This window comes from Chiloscyllium plagiosum, chromosome 19, assembly GCF_004010195.1.
Source record: "Chiloscyllium plagiosum isolate BGI_BamShark_2017 chromosome 19, ASM401019v2, whole genome shotgun sequence".
Lineage (NCBI taxonomy): Eukaryota > Metazoa > Chordata > Chondrichthyes > Orectolobiformes > Hemiscylliidae > Chiloscyllium > Chiloscyllium plagiosum.
In genome coordinates this window covers 16,788,369-16,816,120 of record NC_057728.1, presented here as the reverse complement: position 1 = coordinate 16,816,120, position 27,752 = coordinate 16,788,369, and the positions used below count along the sequence as shown (strand labels likewise).

Genomic DNA, 27,752 nt, shown 5'->3' with positions numbered 1-27,752 from the left:
TCTGAGTATAACAATAGGGGAGCTTCCCACACAACTGAACCAAATATCTAACATGGACTCCCATGACATCTAATGTTTCACTTGAACTTGAGATTTTCAGGAAGGCAACCATAACATTGGGTGACGACTCATTGTACCAGTCTTTTGATGTTCCACTAGCCAAAAATAGGTTAACTTCCTTCTTTTCCACATACCTCGTTGACATTGTTCGAGGGAAGTGGTGGCTCTTCCCCAACGAAAGCTCACAGAGACTCCGCTGGAGATTGTAATCTCGTGTATTCAAGCATAGTTGAATTTCTTGACTTTTTCTCAGATGAACAAATGGACTACACAACAGTGGCTACAGATATTCATCTGAGTTTTTTCATGCTTTCCAACATCTTATATGGAGGTTTTCTAAATAAGTATCATCCTGAAGTCAATAATCTGCTCATTGAGAGTGCTGAAAGGAGTTGTTTCGCATAAAAATAATGTGAAGAAAAATGCTGCTCCTATTGAAATTAAGCAAACATCACAAGCTCATTCCTCACCTAATGCCACAGGCAGATGAGTAGATTGTAAACCCCTACTTCTTTCTAGAAAGAAGCTAAATTATTCTAGGTGTCACTGAATAAAGCTTAACCTTCTCAGGTACTCAAAAAGACTACTCTGTTCTTGCAAAATATAAACCCATTTCCAACCTTTATATACTCTCAAGTTATTGAACATGTCATGCAAATCTTGCAAATTCTTGCCCATCATGTCCATAACTCCCAATTAGGTTTGTGACTGTCAGAACTGAATCACTACAGCCAAAGCAGCAAGCTCTGTCCTCTGTACCTATGATGCTTTATACCTCTTTTCCTTCTGCAGCTTTAGAGATGGTCAACCATATCATTTTCCCCAATACCTCTCATCTGCTGGCCAGCACTTCTGGTGGATCTAATTTTGCTGAATCTATTCCTATCTACCCAATCACAGCCAGATCTGATTAAAATTTTTAAAACTCCTTTAAACAACAAGAGCAATGAAACTGGCAAAATTGGAAGTAAAAAAAAATTTGCTGAGGGAAGAAACACAATGTGGAGAAAGCAGGTCTGTACACCTATCATCGGTAAGGGACTTTCTATATGTAGCATTGCAAAATGTTCCACACTCCTGAGGGATACCACTTTCACTCTCCTCCTTCAAAACTCTCAATCAATTGGTCTCGGCAACTTTAAAAACATAACAGCTTGGCATTTTTTCATGTCCCCAGTTCTCATGCAATTCATCATTCTTTTCCATTATAAAAATATTGGAACTCTCTTCTGTATATCAATTGCAAGCAAATAATTTATGAAGCACTGCACTGAGAAAAACATAAAGTTCCTAAAATAAGTTTGAACATGCAATGAGATCAAGAGAGAGGGGAATTTCACATCAAACTTTTAATCTCCAAGGAAAATCACATCAGAAAAAGTTATTTTTTAATGTGTACATCAGAAAACAATTTTGGAAACATGACAGTCGATGGGAAATTGAGTTGCTGATCATTGTCAGCATTATGCTTAGACTAGAAGGCTAAGAATCTCAGGAATTGAGATAGTTGAGTCATTATTCTGGATCATCAGGTAAATATTTCATTTCCTCTCTTTCTCCCCCAGACAGCCTCACCTGGATCAAGAACATCATGTTTGTGCATGTTCGGAAGGGGCTGCTTCAGAATCCTCAAAAAGAACATTTCTATTCCGAGATAGACTCTAAAATTTCACAGTGGATACCAAAGCCAATTGCTTCATTTTTCATCCAGCAGACTAAGGAATAGGTTGTAAAATGTGTTTAGAAAAGTGAAAATTTTAGCCAAAACGTTAAGTTCATTCAAAAGTAATGATTGCAGACAAGAAATGGAGAGCAAGATTTACAATATATCCAATGAATTTAAATAATTTGCAATCCCAGAGGTTAGAGGGATTTATTTGATATTTTGAATAGAAAGATGTTCATATGATGAAGTCAATTTACCTTCACATTGCTTCCCATCTCCTTTATAGCCTGGTTTGCAAATGCATTTGTAGGATTTAGGCGTATTTTGACAGATTGCATCGATGTGACAGTCATCTGTTCCTACTGCACATTCATCCACATCTAGAACCAGATCAGAAAGATACGTCATCGAGATTTTAATCAAATTACAGAGACACAATGGCAGCATTAGGTATTAAAAGAACAAGTCACATTTTTGGTGTACATGACATTTTTTTTTAAAAAGTTGATAAGATCAATTGCAGTGGTCCATATTGGTTGCTTAGTAACCAATAACCACGATATTCTCTGCATCACTGGCTTGACCTTTTTTCTTTACAAGCACGCAAAATTATTTTCAATCTGGGGTTGGGAGTGGATCTTGAAGCATCTTGCACAGTCAGCATGCAGAAATTTAGCCCTATGTTATTTCTTGGTGACTTTGCAGTGAGCCATTTGATCCATCTGATCTACACCAGTACTTACTTTCCACACAACCCTTCCCCCAATTTGTCGTCTGTATCAGCATATCCGACTATTCATTCAAACTTCCATACTGATTTAATTTTCTTCCTCTTAAAACAAAAAATAACATTTGTATTTTTCAATGTGAAAAGTAACACAATCCATGCTAAACACATTTCGATAACTATTGTCGAAATTTTTCATCTCGTACTCAGCACAACTTGGAAGAATACTAATTTAAAGAGAAAACCAACATTTATGCTATATTATGAGGGGAGGATGCTGTATGATTTCCAAGTACACTTGAATTATTGAAATGCTGCCATGAAAAATGCTTGGGTTAATGATGACTGAAAGTTAACTGTCAGGTTTTGTTTAAATTTTAAACCAAACAGGTTGACTCCAATTGGTCAAAGCATTGCCCTGAAAGGCTGTCACACATTTTCTGGAGTTGAAACAGGCACAGCACGTGTACATGGTATTTCTAACTATAAATTGGATGTGTGTGTGTGTGTGTGTTTTTATTATATATATTGGTCAGAGTATTGAGTATATGAGTTGGGAGGTCATGTTGCAGCTGTACAGGACATTAGTTAGGCCACTGTTGGAATATTGTGCGCAATTCTGGTCTCCTTCCTATCGGAAAGATGTTGTGAAACTTGAAAGGGTTCAGAAAAGATTTACAAGGATGTTGCCAGGGTTGGAGGATTTGAGCTATAGGGAGAGGTTATTTTCCCTGGAGCGTCGGAGGCTCAGGGGTGACCTTATAGAGGTTTACAAAATTATGAAAGGCATGGATAGGATAAATAGACAAAGCCTTTTCCCTGGGGTCGGGGAGTCCAGAACTAGAGGGCATAGGCTTAGGGTGAGAGGGGAAAGATATAAAAGAGACTTAAGGTGCAACTTTTTCTCGCAGAGGATGGTACATGTATGGAATGAGCTGCCAGAGATTGTGGTGGAGGCTGGTACAATTGCAACATTTAAGAGGCATTTGGATGGGTATATGGATAGGAAGGGTTTGGAGGGATATGGGCCGGGTGCTGGCAGGTGGGACTAGATTGGGTTGGGATATCTGGTCAGCATGGATGGGTTGGACCGAAGGGTCTGTTTCCATGCTGTACATCTCTTATGACTCTATGACTCTATATATAGTTTCAGTACATGCAAGTTGCCATATTGCTAATTCTTCTGACAATTCCAATTGTTATCAATGTGATTCTTTACTACCCCGGATTATCCAGCAAATCAAGTCCAATTGTAGCATTGTGTCTACTGTATTTGAAAGATCAAGCGGGTTTGGTAGTCAGTATCTTGTTTGTTGTAAGCAGCCAAAAAGATACTGTTTGATAAGGTCTGCCACTCTTTGAGATGCGTGGCTTATAAACCCACCATCATGATATTCATATGCAGGAGTGTTTCATTCAATTGTGCTAGAGACAGAATGTGTCTTTGGCTTGGCGGCGCCATACCCGATAATAGTGACTAACACTGGGGCTGCGATTGTATAAAACGGCATGGAAACGACCTGATAAAGGAGCAGCGCTCCGAAAGCTAGTGCTTCCAATTAAACCTGTTGCACTATAACCTGGTGTTGTGTGATTTTTAACTTTGTACCCCCCAGTCCAACACCAGCATCTCCAAATCATGGATACCTGTCAGATACCTTACTCGGTTCCTCGGGAGTAGAATGGACACTTTCCCGGACTAACAGTGACAGCCTTTAGTTGATGAGTTTGGCTGATACACAGCAAGAAATGATCAGATGGAACAGCCCTTATCATCCAGGAAGGCTTAGAGGCGCCCTAGCTCCGGCGTAAGCTGGCAAAGGTGAACAAATGGCTTGGGCTCAGTTAACCAAGTGCTCGGAACTATAGGAAGTCAAAGCTGACATTTTAAGTTACTTGAAATAAAACCTTCACCAAACATCGTTAAGATATAAACAAATACCCAAATTCCAACACTGGGCTAATTTAGATTTTCGTTCAGAGATGTGCACCGCTTCACCAAAACCTCTTCACTTTGTGGCATCGCATTCACGAGAATTGGGCTCCAACATATTTGGATATACCTGACGCAATTTGCCAGAGAAATCCGCCCAGAAGTACACTCCCAATCAATAGCAGCTTGGAAACAAACTGCGTATGTCGAATGTTTTTTTTAAAACACACCGGGGCTGAATCAAAACGGAACTTTTAAAAGCTAACGATCCTGCACTTTAAATGTAAATGCATTTTATTTTCAATAACAAAAAAATAGCTGCTGACGATTCGCACATTCTGCTGCCTCTCCTTCAGAAGTAGACAGTCGTGTGTACAGATTCTGGTTTGTCCAAACTCCAGTTAGCAATCCCAGTCTGCTGGGCTGGGGGGAACGTGGTCTGTAATGCTTCCTTGTCGAGGTTGGAGTATCCCATGGGGCCAATATTGCGAACGGATGGGCGCAACATATGTATGCATTGTGAGTGACGGCTGTGACAGCGCGATGTCACTGTTAACCGCGGGGGAACATTGCAGCGGCAGCACCCAGCGGGCAACCCCCCCCTCCAGCCCCGGAGGGGGCTTCATGTCATTGAGAGAGAGAGAAATAATTCACCCCTGTTCTTGCGAAGGTCGCCTCTTTCTGACCAAATCTACCGCACCTTGAACTTTGGGAGGAAGTGAGGAGCTAATCGAGAGGCAACGTCGCGTTAAATGGTGACATTATTTCTGCTCGAATCCGTTTGATCGTCGCCAGAGACGGCGATAACAAACCAGCGAATATTTTTCTGTTTTCATCATTAGACCCACGGCCTCACAACGTCAAAGTTCGCTCAGTCCCACTTCTGACCTTGTTACAGCAATCCCACAGAGTCGGTTCGGGCATTTCCAAGCCCTTGCTGCCGAGCGTTTGGTGTCTGGAGAAGGCCTGGGTGGGTATGACAGGTGGGGTTACTCCCGCCTGAGACGGTGTGCGTACTAAAACAAACCCCGGGGCAGCTATTTGGAATTAGAAAATCTCAAACTTTTGAGAGCATTGATTTTTACATCAAACTACAGCGCACGGTGAAACTAACTTGCTAAGTATTTCCGTTAAAAAAAAAGAATGACTCCAGATTTGGGAGTCGGTCTTGAAAAGAATACCAAAATCGGTCGAGATTTTTTCGAATTTGGTTTGTATTGGAAGTTGACGGAGAGCTGTCGCATGCGCCTTGATGTAGCTAATGCTAGTGCCGCTGGACTATACGGCGGCTCTATTTACTGGCACTTGACTAGTCTTCGATTTATTCACGGTATAATGATCCATCTGTGTCTGGGACACAGTCAGACAGTTCCTCCCCGAGTCTGACGGCCAAAGTAAATACGAGGATACAACACAGAAAATTGTACCAAACTACGCGCGTTTTGTACTATAACTCAATAATTCTGCCGCGATGGACGTTTTAAAAGCAAAATAGCCTCGATCTGTCTGTAGGGTTCATTGATACTACATTTAGTAGAATACAATGGTCCATTACATGACAATAATAGCAACTTAATGAGCGTTAAAATGCTACGCGAGTCTTGAATGGGTGCGACCTCATTTATTCAGAGACAATTATTCAAAGCCCTTACGGAAACAACCACTCTCTTTGTTTGGAAAAAAATAATAAAAAAGAAAATCAATTGAATTTGCCGACTCAGTCAAGTCTAAACCCTGGTCTCAGCTAAATGAGAGTGCACTCCAGCAGAAGATGGATGCAGCCAAGCGGAAAAGAAAAACTGCCGTGTCATATTTTGACTCATTATCAAGTGCTATTTTCATAAGGAACTTGACAGCTGGGATCCTTGACACTGCCATCGCCTTCAGAATTACTTTAAATGAGTCTAAAAGGGTTTTTTTTTCATTTCGGCTTGAGGGAGTCACTCCGCGATGTGTTAAGCAATAAGCAAGAAATCTTCTCCGTTTCTTCAGGGAATTATTCCTCTAATGATTACAACATAGAATTGTGTGAAGATTAACCCCCTCAGTTTAATTAATGCAACTTTTGCAAAGGCTCTTACACGGTATACCTTGTCAAGTAGAATGCCTTAGTACTCATTCGCGTGTCTTTCAGGTCTGTCAGATTCTAAAGATATAACACTTTTTTAAAAAAAAAGTCAAGCCGATCGTGTGTCCGAGGTTTCTCATTAACCAAACCGCGCAGAGAAATTCAACAATTCTCAGCGACCGCACACAAACTTTCAAAAGGAAATCTCCACAGTTGGTTTCCAAAACATGCAGAGCGCGTTTACCACAAAAATAATGTTTTATTAATCCCGATGACGCAGAAACTGTTACAAAAAAAAACTTGAAAAGGAGTCGCAGATTAGCATTAAAATGCGAACCGGCCACAGCTCCTTTGTTCCGTGCCTCACTCAGGTATTTTATTTTGTCCCTTGACCAGAAATAAAAGTAAAAATTAACGCACGTTAGTACCTCTGGACATTACAAACATTTTCTCGCCAAAGAGAAAGGAAGGGGGGTTTATAGTTAGCTACAGATTTGAACATATTGACTAGATCTAACTGTTAAACTCCATCAAAAACCCACGATACAAAAAGGGAGACCGCAAACCTGCATTCACTGGCAGCTCCTCACATTTCCCCCACTGACAAGCACTCACACCCTCCTCGCTGAAATTAAACAGAGTGAAATTTCCCTTTTGCAGAATTTTCAGAAAGGAAACGGTTGCACACACACACACACACACAGTCAGAAGGTAGATATTTCGGAACTCTTACCGACGAGCGCCCCAGATCCCAAGGAACGACAAGTATTTAACAGGATGAAAAACAAACAAAAGTGCCATGAAAAACAAACAGTGCCCATAATGATATGATTCGATGCTGAGTGTTTCTTTGATAAGACGCGTTTGGACTGAGACATTGACCAGCTGACAGCCTCATTTTCATGCGGGAGCGTCGGTTGGGGGGGGGGGGGGGAGTGCCGCGGGGGCGCGCTCGCACGGTCACGTCGCGACTGCTGGCAGGCGCGCGCCTGCGAGCTCGGGGTCTGGAATGTGGGGGGAGGAGGAAGGCTCCCACTCTGGACGTGCGCGAGCCCCTCCAAACGCCCCGTGCGCGCGTCCGGGGAGGTGGTGGCTCGAAGGAGCGCGCGTTCAGGGGCTGGGAAGGGGAAAGCGCGGGGGCGCGCAGGGAGGGAGGTGGATGGGGTTTGGGCAGCCGGTGATTGAGTATCCATCTCCAGCTATTTCCTCATAGCTCCCTACTGCTAACAGATCCAGGCTGCCGACTTCACCATTTGCCTGGCACCTCTCTCCCTCCTGGTATCCACCACCTTCCTATCACCTTCCTCTCTTCCTAGTATCTCTCCCTCCTGTGATTCCTCCACGTTAGCCTGACGACTGCTGGGATTTCACAATCCGTCCGTGAGGAATTCCCAACGCTGAGCCAATTCGAGTCGGCAGGCGCCAGTGTCCAACTCCGATCTCCCTGACAACCAAAGGGCGATTTTATCCTAGAGGTCAGAACAAAGGGATATGGTTAAATTCGAAACAAATATTATAACATGAGGTTCCAACATTCTCATAAACGGCCCTGTAGGTGCAATAAGTGGTATTTGTAAATGCAAGGGGTAAGCTAAGCCCTTTTTACCATCTTAGTCACTATTCCATCTTTCTGCTAGCTTCCTGTCAAATCTCCAATAATTTGGATGAATGAAAACTTTCGAACGCAGATCGATACTGGTAAGAGATACAAATAAGTTGTCAAAGTTACCGATTTATTTGCTGTTTTTTTTTTGTCGGGGGAGGGGTGGATCTTGGGGAAAAAAAAGTCAGGACATGAAAGCGACTGTTTTCCCCCTGTGATAAAATATTAGATCAAATATCTTAGCGATGAGTTAAAGTCATTAATTTTGTGCTCTCTGCGGACATCATTAACCATTGATTGTAGGTTCACCCCAACTGGGACGCTTGGCTGTTAGCTTATGAACATAACTTTATTGTGCTTTCCAAATTCGGTGACGAAACAAGAGCATGGCTTCCCTCATCTTTCAGAAACTAGTGAAAGTTACAATCGTCACGAATTAAAAATTTCAGCTCAAATTAACTTCTTACCCAGGACTTTTTTTTTGTTCCAGCTCAGTTGTCAACAAAGCAAACATTAATAAGCGCTCTTCTCCGACCTGTTAAAGTTCCAAAGGGATCTGCTGTTAGTCTAAGGTCCATTGAGGTATAAGCGAGCAGGTTAGTCTCAACGAGTGAAGTGTTCTGATTCCTGTCTCATTTTAAGTTCCAGGTGTTCAATCGTAACTGTTGACTACAAAGTGAACTTGAAAACGAGTTGGATCGAGGTTTTCGGGGTCTGTCTGTTTCTTATGAAGAAACAGAGCCACGGGGAGAGCCAGAACATTAGTAGGTACCCCATTAACGTTTGCCCAAAGGAGTTGTTCAGAAAGAAGGTGTTAATGTTGGCGTGGTGCTAGTGATGAGGAGCGTATGGTCGAGATGGCCTTAGCATCACTCCCGATGGTGAGGGAAAACGAGGAAGCTGAGCCTGGAGTATGAATAAAACAGTCTGTATAGGTTGACGTTTAAATTATGGGAACTGGGAGACCAAGAGATAGATGACTTGTGGTTGTTTAGTTTACCGTTGATACAGGCATTGCTGAGTGTTTGAGGCAGGGTGAAAGTATTTTCTTGATGGAGAGTGGAAGCCCAGTTTGGGGTTGAATAATATTGAGGTCACAAAAGCGATTTGGTTTAACGTGATATCGGCGAGAGGCGGGTTGAATTGATGGCGAGGACACCGCTTTTTGTTGGGGATGGTCTAGGTAAGGCTAATGTTTAACCAAAAGAAATTGTATCCCCCCCCCCCCCCCCAATCTCATTGTTGAGCTAGTAGACCCAGAATGTATCGGCTTAGAAGGCGCACGGTAGGTGTCTAACCGAGCGAGTACCGCTATTATTCTTGTGGCATCTTACCCAGTGATTTTAATATGACAATGGGTCGTGTAAGGGGAACGCAGGGCAAAAGGACAAGCTCAGTTGGCCCGGATACTGATTTATAAGCAGCCATCTAAATACACGAGGAGCTCCCCATGAGCTGAGTTGGAGTGTGGTGCTGGAAAAGCACAGCCGGTCGGTAAGCATCCGAGGAGCGGGAGAGTCAACGTCTCGAGCAAGAAGGAAGAGCTTCCTAGCCAATTAACAAGGGTGATTGGAAAGTGAAATCGCAAATATGTATATTGTCCTCTTCCCTGTCATTAAAGCCTCATTATCCATTTAGCTGGAGCGGTTTCCACATGCAGGTGGAACTGCAGCCTGTTTATTTTACTGAAATGGAAAATTGCACCAGGGTATTTGTTTCACTGCAAGCCCTTACGGAGATCAGAGGGAGCCGCCGTTTCAGTTTATTTTCACAAGTCTGGCAGGTTTCCCTCGGAGCGTGTCGAGCGCTGACGGGGACGGGGGGAATGGGGGGGGGGGGGGAATCTTCTGGTGCTGTAATTGCATCCATACACACAAACCCTGGCCGTGCTTCCGCGCCGCCCTTCCAACCATTCAACCAAATGTAATTTGCTCTCCATTTGCACACATCCGCATGCTTTCAGGAGAGTGATAGGCAAGAATGAAGTTTTTAAATCGAAACACCCAGCAAAAAAAAATAACAGAAATCACCGGCATTTGTACACGTTGGGGAAATGCAGCCATTTATGTGGACGTGATTTTGTTCCGTCCTCGCCCTGTGTAGGAACGCCTTTTAAAAAGCTTCAAGTCCGTCCAGAAGCCGCTGTCCCGACTTTATTAAACAAGGGTTACATGTACATAGCAACCGGCGTACCAGTAATAAGGTATTAATTTTAATTGCGCGACGTGTACACAATGCGGACAGAATGTGTGTGTGTGTGTAAACCCGCTGAAGAATGCGTGCTGAATGAATGAATGAACCAAACCATTCCCAATGTTGCTTTTCCCACGCCGGCAGCGCGCCTCCCACTCCCGCCACTCTTAAAGCCGTGCGCCTCCTGCCGGCGGCGGCTGGACGGTGCAGGTCGGCTACAGGTGGGGCTGGGAATGCACGCACGGTCGATCAAAGCTGCCAGTAACACACGGACGTTTTCAGAAAGGTGGGACGAGGCTGGAGAAGAGAGACGTTTTAATCTGCTGGAACTCAAGCGGATGGGGTTCCATCACAATGAAGCCACCCCGCATTCGTGTCGCTTCGCTGGGCATGTCAGGGCACTTTCCTCCTGGCCAACTTCACTCAAGCTGTTGCCCTGATACACCACTCAAGTCACAAAGTGGTTTTTACAATGAAAAGCAAAAAGATCATATTCTTTTTTTTCTACGGCGATAATACACGTTAAATGTAGCCTTCCTCCTCATAATAGAATAAAGGGGATGTGGAGACACGCCACCTTAAGCCGATTGCAAAGATTGAATCACAGCAGTGAGCAACTTTTGCACTAAAGACATCTGTTGAGTGAATTATTCAGGATTCGACAAGACGTGGAAATAAAAGTGGCAAACTTCAAATATATGGTGCATTGCATTCCCATAGCCCCGCTGCCAAAACCAAAACAAAAATCCACAATATAAACCACACACTCTTTATAACACCGTTTTATCATCCATCTAACTACACGCATTATATAAATACATATGTATTGAGTGAGCGCTTTGTATCAGACTTTGGTATCACCACCCCAATGGGTGCCATCGAGACCGGCGCTTTCAGAGAGAGCACTTCATTACCTCCACACAAAGGAAGAATGGCGCGATTGAAGAGTTGTCCCGGGGAGAAAGGCGTGAAAATCACAGAAACGTCGGCTCACTTCTGGGGGGGGGGGGGGGAATGTGCGGATTTATTAAATGGGAAGCCACAGGAGGGCTCAGCCATATCAGGCTTCATTCATCAGTCCTATCGTGTTGGGAAAGGCCTCTAAACCAGTGGCGGTACAATACAGCAAGGCAGAAAGCGTTTTATCCCTCTTGTTTCATTCCTCTTCCTCCCCCCACCCCGGACCTACAAACCGCGTTTTCAATGAAGAGCAATCAACTGTTGAAATTGCTATTTACATTTCCAACTGTTTAACTCGCGATTTGTCCATCTTAATAGCTGCTTAAGCTTTTAAAGAGGAAACTAGCCATTCTCCTGATTGGAAAGCGAGACCAAGGTGACTTCAGTCTCTATCCAATTGTTTTTGTTTTAAAAATACAGGTTAGATATCTGTACTCCCCAGCCGTCTCACCTTCTCGAGGGAAAGTGTCATTTTATTTCTGGGAACTCATTTGCAAACTGAAGGCGGGTTTCCGCTATAGATACCACCGAGTTATTAATCTTGTAAATGAAATCACCTAGGGGGCGAATTCTGTAAAACGAAGAGGATTGGACAAAGTAATGTTTGTGAATGTGTTTTCAAACTCCGAATCATGGGGCTTCATAACTTCCCTCTGGGATACTGTTAGCTACAGTAGAAGTATTAGTAAATCATAAGTCATCTGCAATAGTAATCATTTTCATTCTTCTAAAGCAGCCAATGTGCCATTTAGTCCCGATAAATTATCGAAAACACAAAAAATCCAACTGTGGAGTCCACACTATTCGAGAAAATTAAACTGTCTCAAGAGCAGTGTAAAAAGGGCTCTCAGGCAATACTGTGTTTCTGAGCATCCCGTGAGTGTCGGAAAGGGCAGCAGTAAATCACTGGGCAAACAATTTGTAGTATGTACCACATCTCACCTACAGAAAAGACTGTATTGTATTAAGATAAAGAGGAAAGAACTACAGTAGACCCTGAGCAGGGGATGTAGAAGCCACTGCCTCCATTGAACACTCCAACACTGACTTTATATGCAATATTTGCTCTTGGTTATGCAAATCAAGACTTGGCTTAATGTCACATGTGGGATGACACCAAACCAGAACAATCTTTCTTTTCCTTTTTTACTGTTGAACACTCAAAGTGATTGAAGAATTCATCATTCAGTTAATGGGAGTTGTTCAGAGATATCAAGTCAAGGCTGCATCTTGTATATATGTCTCACATCAGTCATGCATCTACCCATCTCCATTCCTTTGAAATAAGAGCATTACACATGGTTATAGAATTTTGGTATGGTACAGACAGATGCTATTCAACCTATCAGTGATTTGAGAGAGTTATCTAAACAATTACGTTACCCTATTTTTTTCCTCACAGGCATGTATTTTTCTCTTTTAAGTGTTATCCAATTTTGTTTAGGATATTATTATTGACGCAGCTTCCTTTACTCGTTCAAGACTGAATTCCAGAACAAAACTACTCTCTCTCTGGTATACCTGGAACAATGTTTTTTTGCTTCCTCGGGTGTTTTTTTATTAATTGTTTTAAATTAATAATCTCTTGTGCTGATTCCATGCCACTGTACTGTAAACCATTTACAATTTTGAATTCCTCTGTCAACTCTCTTCCTAGCCTTGCTGGTCTTGCAAAACTATGGTCATTCCTGACAAATCTGATTGAATTTTCTTCTTATTCTTTGATGAATGTAGTCATCACTGGCAAGGCCGGTAGTAATAGTCTCTTCTTGGTTTCCCTTGAAAAGGTGATGATGATGAGGCCCCTTGAAATCAGGTGTCGGTACACCAATGGTGCTATTAAGAAGGGAGTTCCAGGTTTATGACCCACTGACAGTGAAGGAATGGAAAAGGTGACCGAAGAACTGGATAATGAGGTGGATGTTGATTTTGGGACTACCAGACAACATTTCGTGAAGTCCCTAATTTGAGACAATAGCTAAAATTGAAATAAAGGGAATTGAAGAAAAATATATTAATTTTGTTAGGAATTGGTTGAGCAGATAGAAGCGGAGAGTGGAATAATGTGCAATTACTGACATTTGCCAGATGTGACAAGTGGTAGTTTGAAAGGATCTGTGCAGGCCTCAACTATTCATTGCATTCTTTAATCACTTAAATTATAAGATATAAAGTTCCATATCCAAATTTACAGTGAAACAAAGTTAGGTAGATGTGAAAAGTTGGAAACAGTGGAGACACAGAGGGACGAGGAGATCCAGGTAATTAAAATATTAAGAATATTTCCAGAAAATAATCAAGAATGCTAATTAAATGCTGGCTTTCATAAATAGAGGAATAGAATTCAACAGCTTAGAAGTCACATTTTAGCTATACAAAACCCTGGTCACATCACATCGAGAGTAGTCCTGGGCTCTGCAAACTTGGAAGGATGTATTGGTTTTGGAAGTAGGGTTTTGTAGATTCACTGGGTCGACCCTAAAGGTAAAATTAAACGGAGCGATTACATAAAGAAGGGTTATTGTGCCTGAATTTAGAAAGTAAGAGGAGATATGATAGAAGTTTACAAGATGGAACAGATAGGATAGATTGGACAAAAATATTTACACTGGTTGAAGAGTATAGGCCAAAGGGGCACAGCCAAAAAATAAGAGTTTGCTGATACATATGTGAAATTAGCAAATGCAGAAAGCTGGTTGAAGTTTAGAACCCTCTTTCACAAACAATAAATGATAAATCCATTGCTGATTTTATCATAAAATACATTATATATTGTTCAAAAGCTGTACTTTGCTTCTTGTTTTGAAAATGAACTTTGCAGGACTTTTAAGATGGCTACGCACCACCTGACTTGCAAGTTGAGCAAAAGTTCTAATCATGGATTGTAGAAGGCCAAAGCAAGGCAGATCACTTTGGGAATTTCTCACCTATTACTTGTGTGGACAATGTAAAGGGAGGATCAATCCTCTGACTGTAAGCTAGAATTGATAACAGAAGTGATATACCAAAACTTCTTATGCCTGCAAAGGGTGAAAAGCAACAATTCACCCCAAAGATGTTCAATTTGATCAGAGGGATAAAAACTCCCTTGTTAATCAAAATGGCTCATGGCAGCCTCATGATGAAACTCCACTGCATTTTGAAGAGTTTTGGTTAGACCTTACTGAACTTTTGGATCAGTGTTTGTTTAATATCCAGGGCAGTCTGTATAACACCAACAACAGAAGGCATGGCATCAGGCTTCCGTTTCTAGAAATATTTCCTGATTTCCTGGCAAGCAGACTGTTTCCCAGTATACAGACACCAGATTGCTGTGTCATCTCCCAATTTGAAAGAATTCTGCAACTCCTGTCTTCAGGCATGTGGATGCACCTGAACTTTTATCCTGACCTCAGGTAACCTCTCACACAAGACTTTAATATGCACATGAATTATGAACTGCACTTTTGGTTTAAATAATCATATAATTAAAACTCTTTCCTTTCCTGTGCTTTTCTTGTGTGCTTGACGTGTGAAGACCACTCCAGGTTTGAATGTGTAAATACACAATACTCCTGGTTTAACTCTATGGTGCGTGTTGCCATCCAGGGTTTGGTAAACTTACTGCAGTCTTTTCAAAAGTAAGTCCGTCTGTTTACAGATGGAAGGTGAGGAGAATACAGGAACTCAGTACCTCCTTCTCCTCTATCTGCAGAATTTCACACTGAGATTAATAGATCCTTATCAGCTAAAAGATATCAACAGATCTATGACAAAGATAGATATATGGAGTAAATGTTACATTTCCACTATGATCCAGTTGAATGGCAGAACTGGCTTGACACAGTGGGGAGTTGGGGGAGGTGGATATGTTACTTCTGTTCTAATGTTCCTATGCTTCTTGGTCTAAGGAAAACAACTTCAGCGTTAAGGCCTTTTTTCATATGAGTTAATTTATTCAGCCCTGGTCTCATTCTAATAAATCTCTTGTATGTCACCTCCAAAGCCTTGACATCTTCCTCAGGTGTGGTACTCAGATTTAAATACAATACTTCACTTCAAGCTGAACTAGGTTTAAAAGGTCCAGCATAACCTCCTTATTCTTCTGTTCTATTCAATTATTAAAAAGCCAAAAATACCACAAGCCTTTTTAACAGTCTTCACTTGTAGTGCCCCCTTCAAAGATTTCTGCAAATATCCCCAGATGTCTATAGTTTTGTATCCCTTTAAAATTGTATCATTTCATTTATATTGTTTTCCTTATTCTTTCTTCCAAATTGTTTCAACTTCATAATTATGTACATTAAGCTTCATCTTTCATTTCTCTGCCTAATTTTTCAATTTGTCTTGTCTTGCAGGCTATTTAATTTCCTCCCTACTCTTTGCAATATTTCCAAGTTTTGTAACAACTGTAAACATGAAATTATATCCTGTATACCATCTTTTATTTGTGTGTGTCTGTCTGAGACAGAGATAGACATAATCCAACTGGAGCTATGTGATGTAGAGTGTAATACACCAAAATTATCATCATGACCTCTTGAGTTCATTAGGCTAATACATAATTCTCTGAATAAAGGAATAAACAACCATTGAGCACAGGAGTAAGGGCTTTACTGAGGCTTTCGATGGTGGTGAAACACCAAACTGATTGCCACGAGTTTCTACATTGATTAGACCAATGAAAGTCGAACTACCATAATCCCCTGATTAAAAGGAATTTCCTTTGCATTAATTTCTTAGCACTGCAGTAGCTATTACTAAACAGCATTTGCAACAGTGCTGAGTGCAGGAATGGTTTACGGGAGGAAAGAAATTGAGCAATTTTGAAATGATTGAAGTGCAGAAAGCTGGGAAAGGAACGCATCATTTGCTTCTCCAATTGAGGACTTGTTTCAATCAACATTTGAAGAAGTGAAGCATGCTTAAAGTCTTCTTCCGGATGACAATAGAGAAAAATTAAGAAGGTGGAAGAACTTTGTAACAACAACCCAGGACTGTGCAGCACTGCTTCTGCTGCTGAACACCCTAACCTTCCCATTACAGGTTTGGAGATCATTTGGCATTTTTAAACTGGTTTGTATTTCACTATGACCATTCTTAGAGAAGCTTTCAGTGAAACATCACTGGATACTGATCCCAGTAAATGATGATCCCAGTAAGCGATCCCTGACACATGTCTGATCAGCAGTGCTAATAACTCTCATTCAATGTAAAAATAAACAGCACAACTTTGGTCCAATGGACTAATGGACCAACTAGTTAACAACTAAAAGAGAATTGGCCTGAATACTGATCTCTGGGAAATAACAATGTGTGCTCCCTTCGGTCAGAGAAACTACCACTTACTGCTATTCTTTGCTTTCTACATTTTAGGCAATGCTGTATCAATGGTTTAATGTTTCTAACAGGAATGTTAGGCACTACTTAGTCAAATATCTTTTGAAGGTACATATAAACACAATCAATCTTTAAGATTTTGAAGCAGAATGTAGTGCCCCTGATTCTGAACCAGGTGCCTTGGATTCCAAGTCCTACCTGTTCCAGAGATGTGTAATAACATTGCTAAACAGTTTGATTAAAAGTTGTCTATACACTACGCTTAGCAATTTGCTCCATTATTTCATCAAAAAACTTACTAAAGAAATATGATTTCTTCCAGTGGTTGCATTTCATTTGCACACATATTTAGGTATGTCACAGGATTAACGGTAGATACTAGACTGGCTGTAGTGTGTGGTTTATTGCCTGGGTGTTGTGGAAGCTTTACATTTGGAAATACTTTTGTTGAGTTTGCAAGAGCTGTTGGTTTCTACTGAGGTGTTTGTATGATGCTTTGGAGCAGTAAATAGGGACTGGAGCATGTACACTGACTTCTGGCAAGTTTTTTTTTTGTGTAGGTTTAAATCTGAGGGCTTTCTAATGTACAATGCAAATGATACAGTAGTTTGAACATTTGACCGTCAATTCATGTTTTCATGTGCTCTCCCGATATGCTTAAGTTCTACAGGCATTGAAACCAAATTCTCATTCATCGTGCCTGGAGATCTAACATTCTTGTGGCACAGTTATTGCCTCAGGTGGTATGTGATGTGATTCAAGAGTTTGATATTTTCAGATGTTTCCAGATGTTGCTGTCCTGTTCTACATCATAATATGTTTGGAATGGCTCACAAAACCCATATTCCTGGAAATAGATTGCTATAATACTTGTATTTCCACTGTGCAGAGTTCATTACTTTTGTTCTTCTCAATAGCTGAAATTCTGACATTAAGTTAAATACACTGTTATTTGACAATAAAACAATCAGTCATAGGAGCAAAAGTAGGCCATTTGGACCATTCTAGTCCTCTGTGCTGTGCAATGGGATTGTGACTGATTTGATAATCTCAACTCCATTTTCATGTCTTTTCTCCATAGCTCTTGACCGCCTTTCTGATTAAAAATCTGTCTATCTCAGCACTGACTATAATTAATCACCCTGCTTCTGTAACCCTCTGAGATAAAGAATTCCACAAATTCCCTGCCGTCTGACAGAAGAAATTCCTCATCTCATTGTTAAAGGTATGACCTGTTACTCACCTAAGTCCTACTGCAGACTCTTTGTGTTATCCTCACCATATGCCTTTCCACTTATTTTTGTGTCATACACAGACTTGGCTACGGTACATTCACTTTCCTCATCCAAGTCAATAATATATACTGAAAATATCTGAGGATGCCACACTGTGGCACTCCACTAGTTATAGGTTACCATTCCAAAAATGCTCCCCTTACCCCAACTCTCTCCTCTACTCTTGTTAATATACCCTTAACGCCATGGGATCTTATCTTAGTAAGTAGCTTAATGCATGGTACCTTATCAAGTGCCCCTGTAACTCCAAATATATTACATCTACTGCCTCCCCTTTAGCTATCCTGCCTTTTTAAAAATTAATTCATGGGCCAGAATTTATTGCCTGTCCCTAATTGCCGGGAAGGCTGTCAACCACATTGCTCTGGTTCTGGAGTCACATGTCGGCCAAACCAGGTAAAGTTGGCAGTTTTCTTCCCTAAAGGACATTAGTGAACCAGTGGGTTTACCCAACCAATTGGCAAAGGCTTCATGGTCATCGTTTGCCTTTTAATTCCAGAGTTTTATTGAATTCAAATTCCACCATATGCCATGACAGGATTTGTACCCCAGAACATTACCTGGGTCTCTCTGGAGTAACAGTCCAATGTTAAGACCATTAGGCCATCACCTTTGTCAGGTATGATTTCCCCTTCATGAAACCATGCTGACTCTATTTGGTCATATTATATATTTCAAACTATTCTGTTATTACATCCTTTATAATAGACATCGACATTTTCTCAAAGCAGATTTTTCTGTTCAGCTCCAGAAAGCTGCAGGTGAGGGATGGGCCACAGTCAGTCTATCGTCTCATTGCAGAGAGAAAGGGGAAAGTGGGAAGAGGAGGTGGAACTGCCACAGGACGGAGTCTTAAGAACCTATTAGATTAGATTATATTGTCACACGTACCCAAATACAAGTGTACAGGAATGTAGAGAAAGGTGTATAGAAAATGGGATTGGAAGCTGTAGGTTTTGTGGGGGTGGGGTGTGGAGGGTACATAGCAATGTGGAGGGCAACTGTATTTGTAAAGAAGGGGCATACAGTAAATCATGGCTAGAATTAAGATAATGTAAGGGATGGAGTCATCCATGTTTTGGAGCAACATGGCTTCAAGGTGGTGACAGTGCCTGAGTACTCCAGGCATGTCCACCTCATATAACCAGCCCTGGGGTGGTAAGGTTAACAGGATGGATGGGTTGGGTAGGAACCTGGGGATATTTGAGGCTAATCCGGTACATGGGATGGGAGTTGGGAAATGTTGCAGTCTAATTTGTTAGGTGAGATTAGGTAGAGACGGAATAGTAATGCATTCAGAGTGATGCAAATAGGTCTCTTGCTGCTCGCTAGTGAGATTCACATCTTGACGTGGTTGCAGAATTACACCTGCATTGATATTGAGGATCTAATTTCTGCAGATATCACCTTATTTTCCCAACCGACTTGCCAGCACCCATATTGTTGAAGGGTGGGAAGATTTTGTCCTGGATTTCTTATCTGCCCCACATGCCTCACTGCTGTTCTCTTTCTTCCTTGTTTTGCTCCTTTCTACTCATACTGCTTTATTGCATTAATGCTTGTTTGTATTCACTATTGGGGTATGGGCATCACAGGCTGATCCAGCATTTATTGCCCATCCATAGTTGCTTTGAAGGTGATGCAGAGCCTTCTTGAACCATTGCAGTTCCTTTTGACGTAGGTACACCCACATTGCTGCTAGAAAGGCCATTCCAGAATTTTGACCCAGCGACAGTGAAGGATATATATATCCAAATCAGGATGGTGAGTGACTTTGGAGGGGATCTTGCAAGTGGTGGTGTTCCCATGTATCTGCTACCCCTGTCCTTCTAGATGGAAGTGGTTGTGGATTTGGATGGTGCTGCTAGTAACATGCATCTGTCAGGTATTGGAGCAGTTCTTCATAGAATCCCAGGACATAGTGCTGGAGCAGGCCATTTTAGCGCATCAGGTCCAAATCAACCCTCCGAAGGACATCCTACCCAGCCCCCACCCTGTCCCTGTTACCCTGCACCTTGCATGGTCAATCCACCTAACCTCCATATCTTTGTACTGTGGGAGGAAACTGGAGCACCCAAAAGAAACCCCACAGGCAGTCATCTGAGGCTGAAATTGAACCTGGGTCCCTGGTCTTGTGAGGCATTAGTGCTAACCACTGAGCCACCATGTTGCTGTACTCAAAGTATAAACATCCCTCACCTGGATGCAAATTATTGACTTTGCTAAATTTCTTATTTTTGTATCATTTAAAAATGTAAAGATTTTTCTACTTATACCTGTACATAAGCTAATTATCAATTAACTAAACTAGATTAAAAATACCATTGACTTAAAGACAACCAGAGCACACCACTTGTAATATTTTTTCCAGCCATAAATATTCCTACCTATCGTTAGGTTATGTATCCCACATTTATCCAGCAACATATTCAGCTCCTACTTATGACTCTGTACCTTGAACTGCAAGTGTTAGATAATTGAGGTAAGCCCAATGTATTTTGCATCACCCTGCTCAGCACATTGTTATTCGTTATTTGTTGTCATTTTTGAGTAAATTCAGCAATGCCTTAATTGTATTCACTGAGTCATATTCCATTTCATAAAGTCTAATATATTATTGAAGTAAGTATATTGAGCATACTTTTCAGTTGCATGCGTTGTCAAACAATGAAAGCATTTCAAAGCAAAAGCATTCTGTTGGTTCCCTGTGGGAAGTATAGCTGAAGGAGTCAATGCACAGAGCTGGATTGAAGTCCATTTTAAAAAAAAGTTTTTGACAGCACTAATATAAGGATCACACAAGAAGAGAAACCTTTTCACAGAGAAAGAGTGGTGATGATTTGGATTTCACTGCTTAAAACTGTGGTGGAGGCAGTTTCAATTGAAGCATTCAAAATGGAATTAAACTGTTATCTGTGAAAAAAAGAGTGTACGCAGCTATGTGGAGGTGGAGGAAGAATGGCACTAAGTGAACTGCTCATTCGGAGAACAAGTGCAGACATAATAGGGTGAATGGCTTCCTTCTGCACTGTAACAATTCTGTGATTCTGTGATAAGTTTTCTATTCAATTAAAAGAAAATGTGCCCAACCTGTCACTTGATAAATATTTAACTTTATTTGCACATCTGTTGCATAAACTGTAGTCAAGGTGACCAGACATATGTCTGGCAAGTTTCAGTTGAAATCAAGTAATGATCTGTGCACATTCCATCTTTAAGAAAGTACTGCGCACCTTCAAAGGCATTTCAATTGTGCAGGGCCTTTTGTTCAGGCTTCTGGCATCCATTGTGGCTCAATCAATGTGGCTGATGTGCACCGAATGGTTTTTATTTAAATGTCTTTAGAGGATTTAGCCTTCAATCTAATTGAACCAGAGCACTGGTGAATTCTGAAGCTCCCTGTTCAAATATCTGTATTTTAAATTATTTTAAGGATTATAGATTTGATAGTACATAGGAAACGTTAGGGAAAAAAAAACAAATCTCACAGATCAGAGTGAATGACCATAACTGAAAGAAGTTGTGTTGCTTTAATTTGATGAATCAAAAAAAGATTTAGAACAAATTAATATTAAATAATTAACAGTTTTTGTGAATTCATAACATTTGTCTAATTCAAAGTCAACCTCTGTGGGAAATATAAATCTCGCTTTTTGCCGTTAGTAATTCTACAGTGTTAGAAGTCAATTCTACTGTAGTTTTTCGATTTAGAATGAGGAATGAACTTGCATTAAGCAGCCCTAGTCTTTGTAACCTTAATCTCTTGGTCTTCACAACTTGGAACTACAAATGTTGAAAGTCACAACAAGTAACGCATTCCTTAATAGTGTCATTGTTTTAAACACTGTGTCATCTGTTTTCAAATTTATTTAATTATGCACCTGAACTTATATTAAATATAAAATATAATCAGCATCTTCATAGAAACATGGCTTTTACCCCTGGAATGCAAGGTCAGAATTGTGCCATCAGCAATGTAATTTGGTGTTGCCAGATTGTACTGTCCTGGCACAGGCACAGATGTTCAAAGAGAGTGACTGTGTCTCAGTACCAGAGTCTTCAATGATACAAGAGGGAGCTTTGATTTCTTCTGTCTAGACAGGAGTGTAACCCCAGTCACTTTCTATCAGATTTACATTCATAATTGACTGTCCATCTTGTCACCTCAGGCACTGTGTCTCTCTACTGCCATCGGTCCAGCTCACTTTTTCATTGAAAGGAATTAGTCATGAAACAGAAAACTGCCCTAACATGTTTCTAGGGAAGAAGCATGCCTGGAAATTTGAACACAAGCAAACAAATCTGAGACATTTCACTTTTGTGCTTTAGGGCTTGTAAATCCTTGCAATAGGTCCTCAAACCATTCCATTGCAATAGTCAATGTGCTTTCTGAAGGAACATGCTTAGTCTATATTTACCAGTAGAAGGGAAACTATTTTTGGGATAGAGTTTAGAAAGCATCATCCAAAGATTGCATTGTTTTAAATATTCAATGACATTATAAATCCTAAAAAGAATTTGTTGGATTTGCAGTCCACATCATCTCAGATAACATCAACTGTAATAGTGGTTTGTACATTCTGGGTCACAAACCTAAAGTTCTCTGCATCGTATCACATTTAAGCATTTACACAACCACAATTATAACTCCAGTTGACTGTGTTCTATGACAAACATGATCAAAAGTATACAGTAACTTAATAATAAAATAAATTCCACTAAATGAATATTAAAATAAAATTATTGCATCACATTCAGTATAATTGAAGCACAGCAAGAAAAGTGCACACAGACTATTACTTTTCCCCATCAACTCATTATTTGGTAAGGTTTGTTAGAAACTAAATGCTAGTTACCAATTCAGTGATGTCCAGATTAAATTCTAAACTCTTGAAGATGTGTACATGCCTCTATATCTCAAACTCACAGGGTAACAGTTCTCACCGAGTTTCACAGCATCCTCCAGAACAGAAAGATCATTTGAAAATAAAAATGATCCAATCCATCCCAGCCTCCTGCTGATTTCCCTATAGCCCTGATAATAGCTGTGTGAATCTAACTCCATTCAAATATTACTTTTGAACACACTGCCACCATCAGTTCAGGCAGCCCCCTTTCATATCATAATTCACTGTTTTAAAAATACCTCCTCTTCTCTCTGCTGCCTATTTTGCCAATTATATTAAATCTGTGTACCCTGGTTACCACCCTTCCTGCCAAGTTGTTCTCATTTTTTTTCGATTAGATTTCCTACAGTGTGGAAACAGGCCCTTCGGCCCAATAAGTCCACACCAACCCTCTGAAGAGCAACCCACCCAGATCCATTCCCCTACATTTACCCCTGACTAATGCACCTAACACTATGGGCAATTTAGCATGGCCAATTCACCTGACCTGCACATCTTTGGACTGTGGGAGGAAACCGGAGCACCCGGAGGAAACCCACGCAGACACGGGGAGAACGTGCAAACTCCACACAGACGGTTGCCTGAGGTGGGAATTGAACCCGGGGTCCCTGGCGCTGTGAGGCAGCAGTGCTAACCACTGAGCCATCGTGCCGCCCTTTTACTCTGTCAAAACTACTCAACAGTTTGAACACTAAACTCCCCATGGCATTCTCTGCTCGAAGGGGAGTCGTTTCACTTTCTCCAGTTCCTCCACGCATCCCATCCCTGATATCTCTCTGGAAAATCTTGTCTTCCACTATCCCAAAGAGATGATATCTCTCCAAATGCATGCACAGATTTCAGTGAAATACTCCAGCTGGCACCCAATCAGAGAGTATGAGCCAGGCCAGAGATTTTGATTTAGATTGACAGTGAATTTGCTTAAGTTTAGAAATACAGTATGATTTATTACGTTAAAAATGCATGAAAAATGCTTTTCAGCAGTTGCCTATGTCATAGCATCGTAGAGACATACAGGATGGAAACAGAAACTTTGGATCTAACAGTCCACACTGACCATGTTCCCAAACTAAATTAGGTCTAGAGACAAATCCAAGCCTGAGGTTTTTGCACTTTCCAAACATATTGTTGTGAACTCAGTAGGTTGCACATGTAGCAAATAGCACGTGTTAAGGACCAGATCAGGCCTCCTCAAAATATTTTAAGAAAGTAGCCTACATCCTAACGTTTTCTTATTTTAAAGGTAGATGTGGTGTGTATTCCGGATGCAATGCAACTGGTCAAACTACACCACATTAAGCAAAACACAATTTATTTAAACACTGTTGTTAAAATACAAAGAAAAAAAAAATTTAGAATAACTTAACATTATAAAACTTAACCGAATAATAGTTACAGTACCTATTACTAATTAACGGTTCCAATATAGTAACAATCCACAAACACAGCTCTTGGCAAAAAGGCAAATTCAGACACAGATTCTCACATGCAGTTCTCCAATCCAGGAAGGAAAAAAAACATCGAGAAAATTCAGAGAAAGTAGCAGCTGGGAGACACTCACTGAAACTTCCAACTCTTTTGAGACCCCAAAGGCTTCTGCTTAAAACTAACCCTAAAAACTGAAAAAGCCTTGGAAGCCTGGTCTGTGAGATCTGGCCACAGACAGGCTACTTTCATTGTTCCAACCTTAAAACATTCCAGTAGATCTCACAAGTTGGTTACTTTCTCCAAGATAGTACAGTACCTCTGCCTTACAACCTCTCTTAAAAAAAAGGACAAAATAACCTCTTAAAGGGAAAGCATGGGAATTCATGCAACTATGTCAATTGCCCAGGGTTGATAAAAGGTTTGGCTTCTCAGTCACATTCCTCAAATAAAAATTACTGAGAACAAATACCCTCACTGAGCCAATTTTTAAGAATATCATGATTGTTACAAGGTTGGCCAGGTAGATAGATCTCACTCAGTATGCGTTCCCTGATTGGGGCTGCTAATCTGGGTCAATCAGGGAGCCTTGGCTGACAGATATATACAGAAGTCTGCTTATTTTAGGGACTGGGTTTGAACTAGCTGGTCAGAGTCCATGTACTGTACACATGTAAATAAAGGGTGTCTTAATACCTCCATGGAGATATTTCAAAGAGTAACCCTAATGCTTTGTACAAAACATCAGAACATGGTCAAACATGGTTTCTTCAACTTTTTCTAATAATCGTTAAAGCAAATACAGTTGATACTACACATTGATGGAGACTTCAGACAGAGACTGGAGAACCAGCCAAAGCTATAGCTGAAGAAAATACCATTAAATGATTCAGAGCTGGATTTTGTATTCTGGTGACTAGATTGTTACTGAGGTTCCTTTTTGGAATTTTTAATCAGAACTCTAGAATGGTCAGAAAATGCTCTGAAGACACAGCGAACGGACTTGAGGCTGAACTGTTCTTAAAGAAGAATCAGCATACAGAAGAGTGAAGAGCCTAATGCAGGAATTTGCACATTGGGTCAGGACCATGACATTGGCATCAACCATGGCTCAATCACACGGTCGAGCACGGATCTGAATTTTACCTAGAATACCAATTACCAACCAGACAGTGTGTCCAAATAAGGACAATGATCAAGCTCTCAAAACCGAAAGGCCAAGAGGAATCCATCCACAATCTGTTTTAGGGAGAGGAGAGAGGGAGGGACTCTCCTCTTTTCGACATTTTCTTGGCAACTGAAAAAGAATTTAGAAGGGCAAAACAACTTGGCTTCCATCAGGAAAGAGACTCTTTCTCCAGAAAGGCCTCTGATTGCAGCAATGGCTGGTGGCCAAGGTAGTGCAATGCCCCATAGTCTTCCTGGAATGCTGCTCCCAAGCCAGCCGCCATGCCCCTGACACTGAGGAGGCCGGGGGAGAGAAATGGGGCATTGACTGACTGGAACCTAGACTCTTTTGTTGATCTGTCAATCAGCTGAGCAAGCTGCTCGCCGATCCCGTCTCTAAGAAAATAGCTTGAGAATTGTCAACCAGCAACATTATAAACCACTCCCTCATCAGAGCTTGGAGTCAAAATCCTCCCCCTAGCTTGAGCAGGGCAAAGAAAACCTAGATTGGTTACAGGGAAGTGCAGTATTGAATCCGTTTTTTTTGGTTATGGATACTTTTTATTTCTTGTAATAAACTAATGATTTTGATCATATTTTCGTTGCAAACTTAAAGCTTTACCAGAACTATGAAAAACGTTGAGCTGTTGTGAGCCCCTTTGGTTCATGATGAATGGAGTGTTTTGAAGGGTTGCATATGGAAATTATAAGGAGCAAGTTGTTGTTCCAGATGTCCCATAGTTATAAGATATTATAACAGCTGTATATCACAACCATCTCACTGCTGTTCTCTATGCCATATATTACCTTGTCTCAGGGAGTTCATCTTCTGAGTCCATTTGTTCTTGGGAATCAAAGTTTCCAGTCTTATCATAGTAATTCTTCTCAATCTGTTAGCAGCCTATGGTAGGATTGAAGATATATTGTCTCCAAGAATTCTGTTAGAAAATTCCTCTTCATATTTTAAAGCATTCAGTGACAGGGAACTGCCACGGGGTGAAATAATCATGTCAGCTTCCTAAGTCCCAGGCATTGATATGCGGAAAGCTGTTGTCACACATCCCTTTGGTTCTCATAATGTAATAGGTTGACAGCAGAGTTTGACTGCTCCCACGAGCATCATCAATCATTCCAAACATATGTGAAAAGCATGGACTCCAATAAAAAATAATGGCCTTTACTCTGCATCAAAGATAACTAACATGATTGCCTTGCTGATCAGACCATCAATAGTTGACCCAACCAGGAATGATCAGTAAATTAGTTCAGCAGAAATTTGATTTGATTATTGTCATATGTACTTAGATACAGTGAAAATGGATCTTAAAATTATCGTGAGTAGCACAAGTATATGAATCTCATAGAATGATAGAGCACAGAAATTCCCATCAAGCCTACTCCTCATCATCACTATTCAGAAAACACAGCTTAGGCAGGATATTTACTCCAGGTTAGTGAGAGATTTATATGAAAGGGTTACTCCATTGCTAACACCAAACTGCACATGGATTTTCTTTCTGAAATTAAAGAGATAGAGCTGAAACAGAATTACACTTCCCCCCAACAACACAACCCCAGCAAAAGGGACACAGCTCATAAAGTCAGAAGAAACTAACATTTAAATAATTATATTAACATCATTCACGATGCATTGCAGACCCCATCAGTCACAGAAGGCCGGAAGCATACAGCAAATATCACATGTTGCCTGCTTCTCTGATATCATTTGGGAGTGGGCCAGGCTGTGGAAGGCAGACAGGCAAATTAAGGTTGGGAGTGTGATGCTGGAAAAGCACAGTAGGTCAGGCAGCATCTGAGGAGCAGAAGAATCGACATTTCGGGCAAAAGCCCTTCATCAGGATGCTCACCCAACAGCCACACTGTGGTGCTGCAAACTGTTGACTGTCCCTGAATAATGCCCTGGGAGATGTGCAAGGTCATTAAAATTTCACGAAGCCTATCACCAAAATAATGTGCAGCGACACCCCAACAGACTGAACAAGTTGAAGATGGTTCACATAATAAAGTTAACATAACCTTGATAATAAACTGCAATGTCGTGAAGATTTGTTTGCAAAAGCCTTACTGCAGCTCCCTCTGGTGACAGAAAGTGAGTAGTACAGCAATTGACAAGATGGGAATTTCGAAACTTGGAAAATAGGAGTGAGAACTGAAAAATGTGTTGCTGGAAAAGCGCAGCAGGTCAGGCAACATCCAAGGAGCAGGAGAATCGACGTTTCAGGCATAGGCCCTTCTACAGGAATGAGGAGGGTGTGCCAAGCAGGCTAAGTTAAAAGGTAGGGAGGAGGGACTTGGGGGAGGGGCGTTGGGAATGCGATAGATGCAAGGAGGTTAAGGTGAGGGTGAAAGGCCAGAGAGGGCTTGGGGGCGGAGAGGTCGGGAAGAAGATCGCAGGTCAAGAAGGCGGT

At 41.1% G+C, this 27,752-nt stretch overlaps 1 protein-coding gene across 2 annotated transcripts in view; it reads right to left on the bottom strand.

Annotated features, from left to right (window-relative positions):
- Positions 1–7,355, bottom strand: part of scube1 (signal peptide, CUB domain, EGF-like 1) — a 282,056-nt gene extending 274,701 nt beyond the window's left edge. For both annotated transcript variants that reach the window (XM_043709200.1, XM_043709201.1), the window contains exons 1-2: positions 7,188–7,355; positions 1,984–2,106 (exon numbers count right to left, since the gene is read on the bottom strand). In XM_043709200.1, coding sequence (XP_043565135.1) covers positions 1,984–2,106; positions 7,188–7,332 — 268 coding nt within the window. In that variant the 5' untranslated portion in view covers positions 7,333–7,355. The remainder of the gene's footprint in view (positions 1–1,983; positions 2,107–7,187) is intronic.
- Between the last annotated feature and the right edge of the window lie 20,397 nt (positions 7,356–27,752).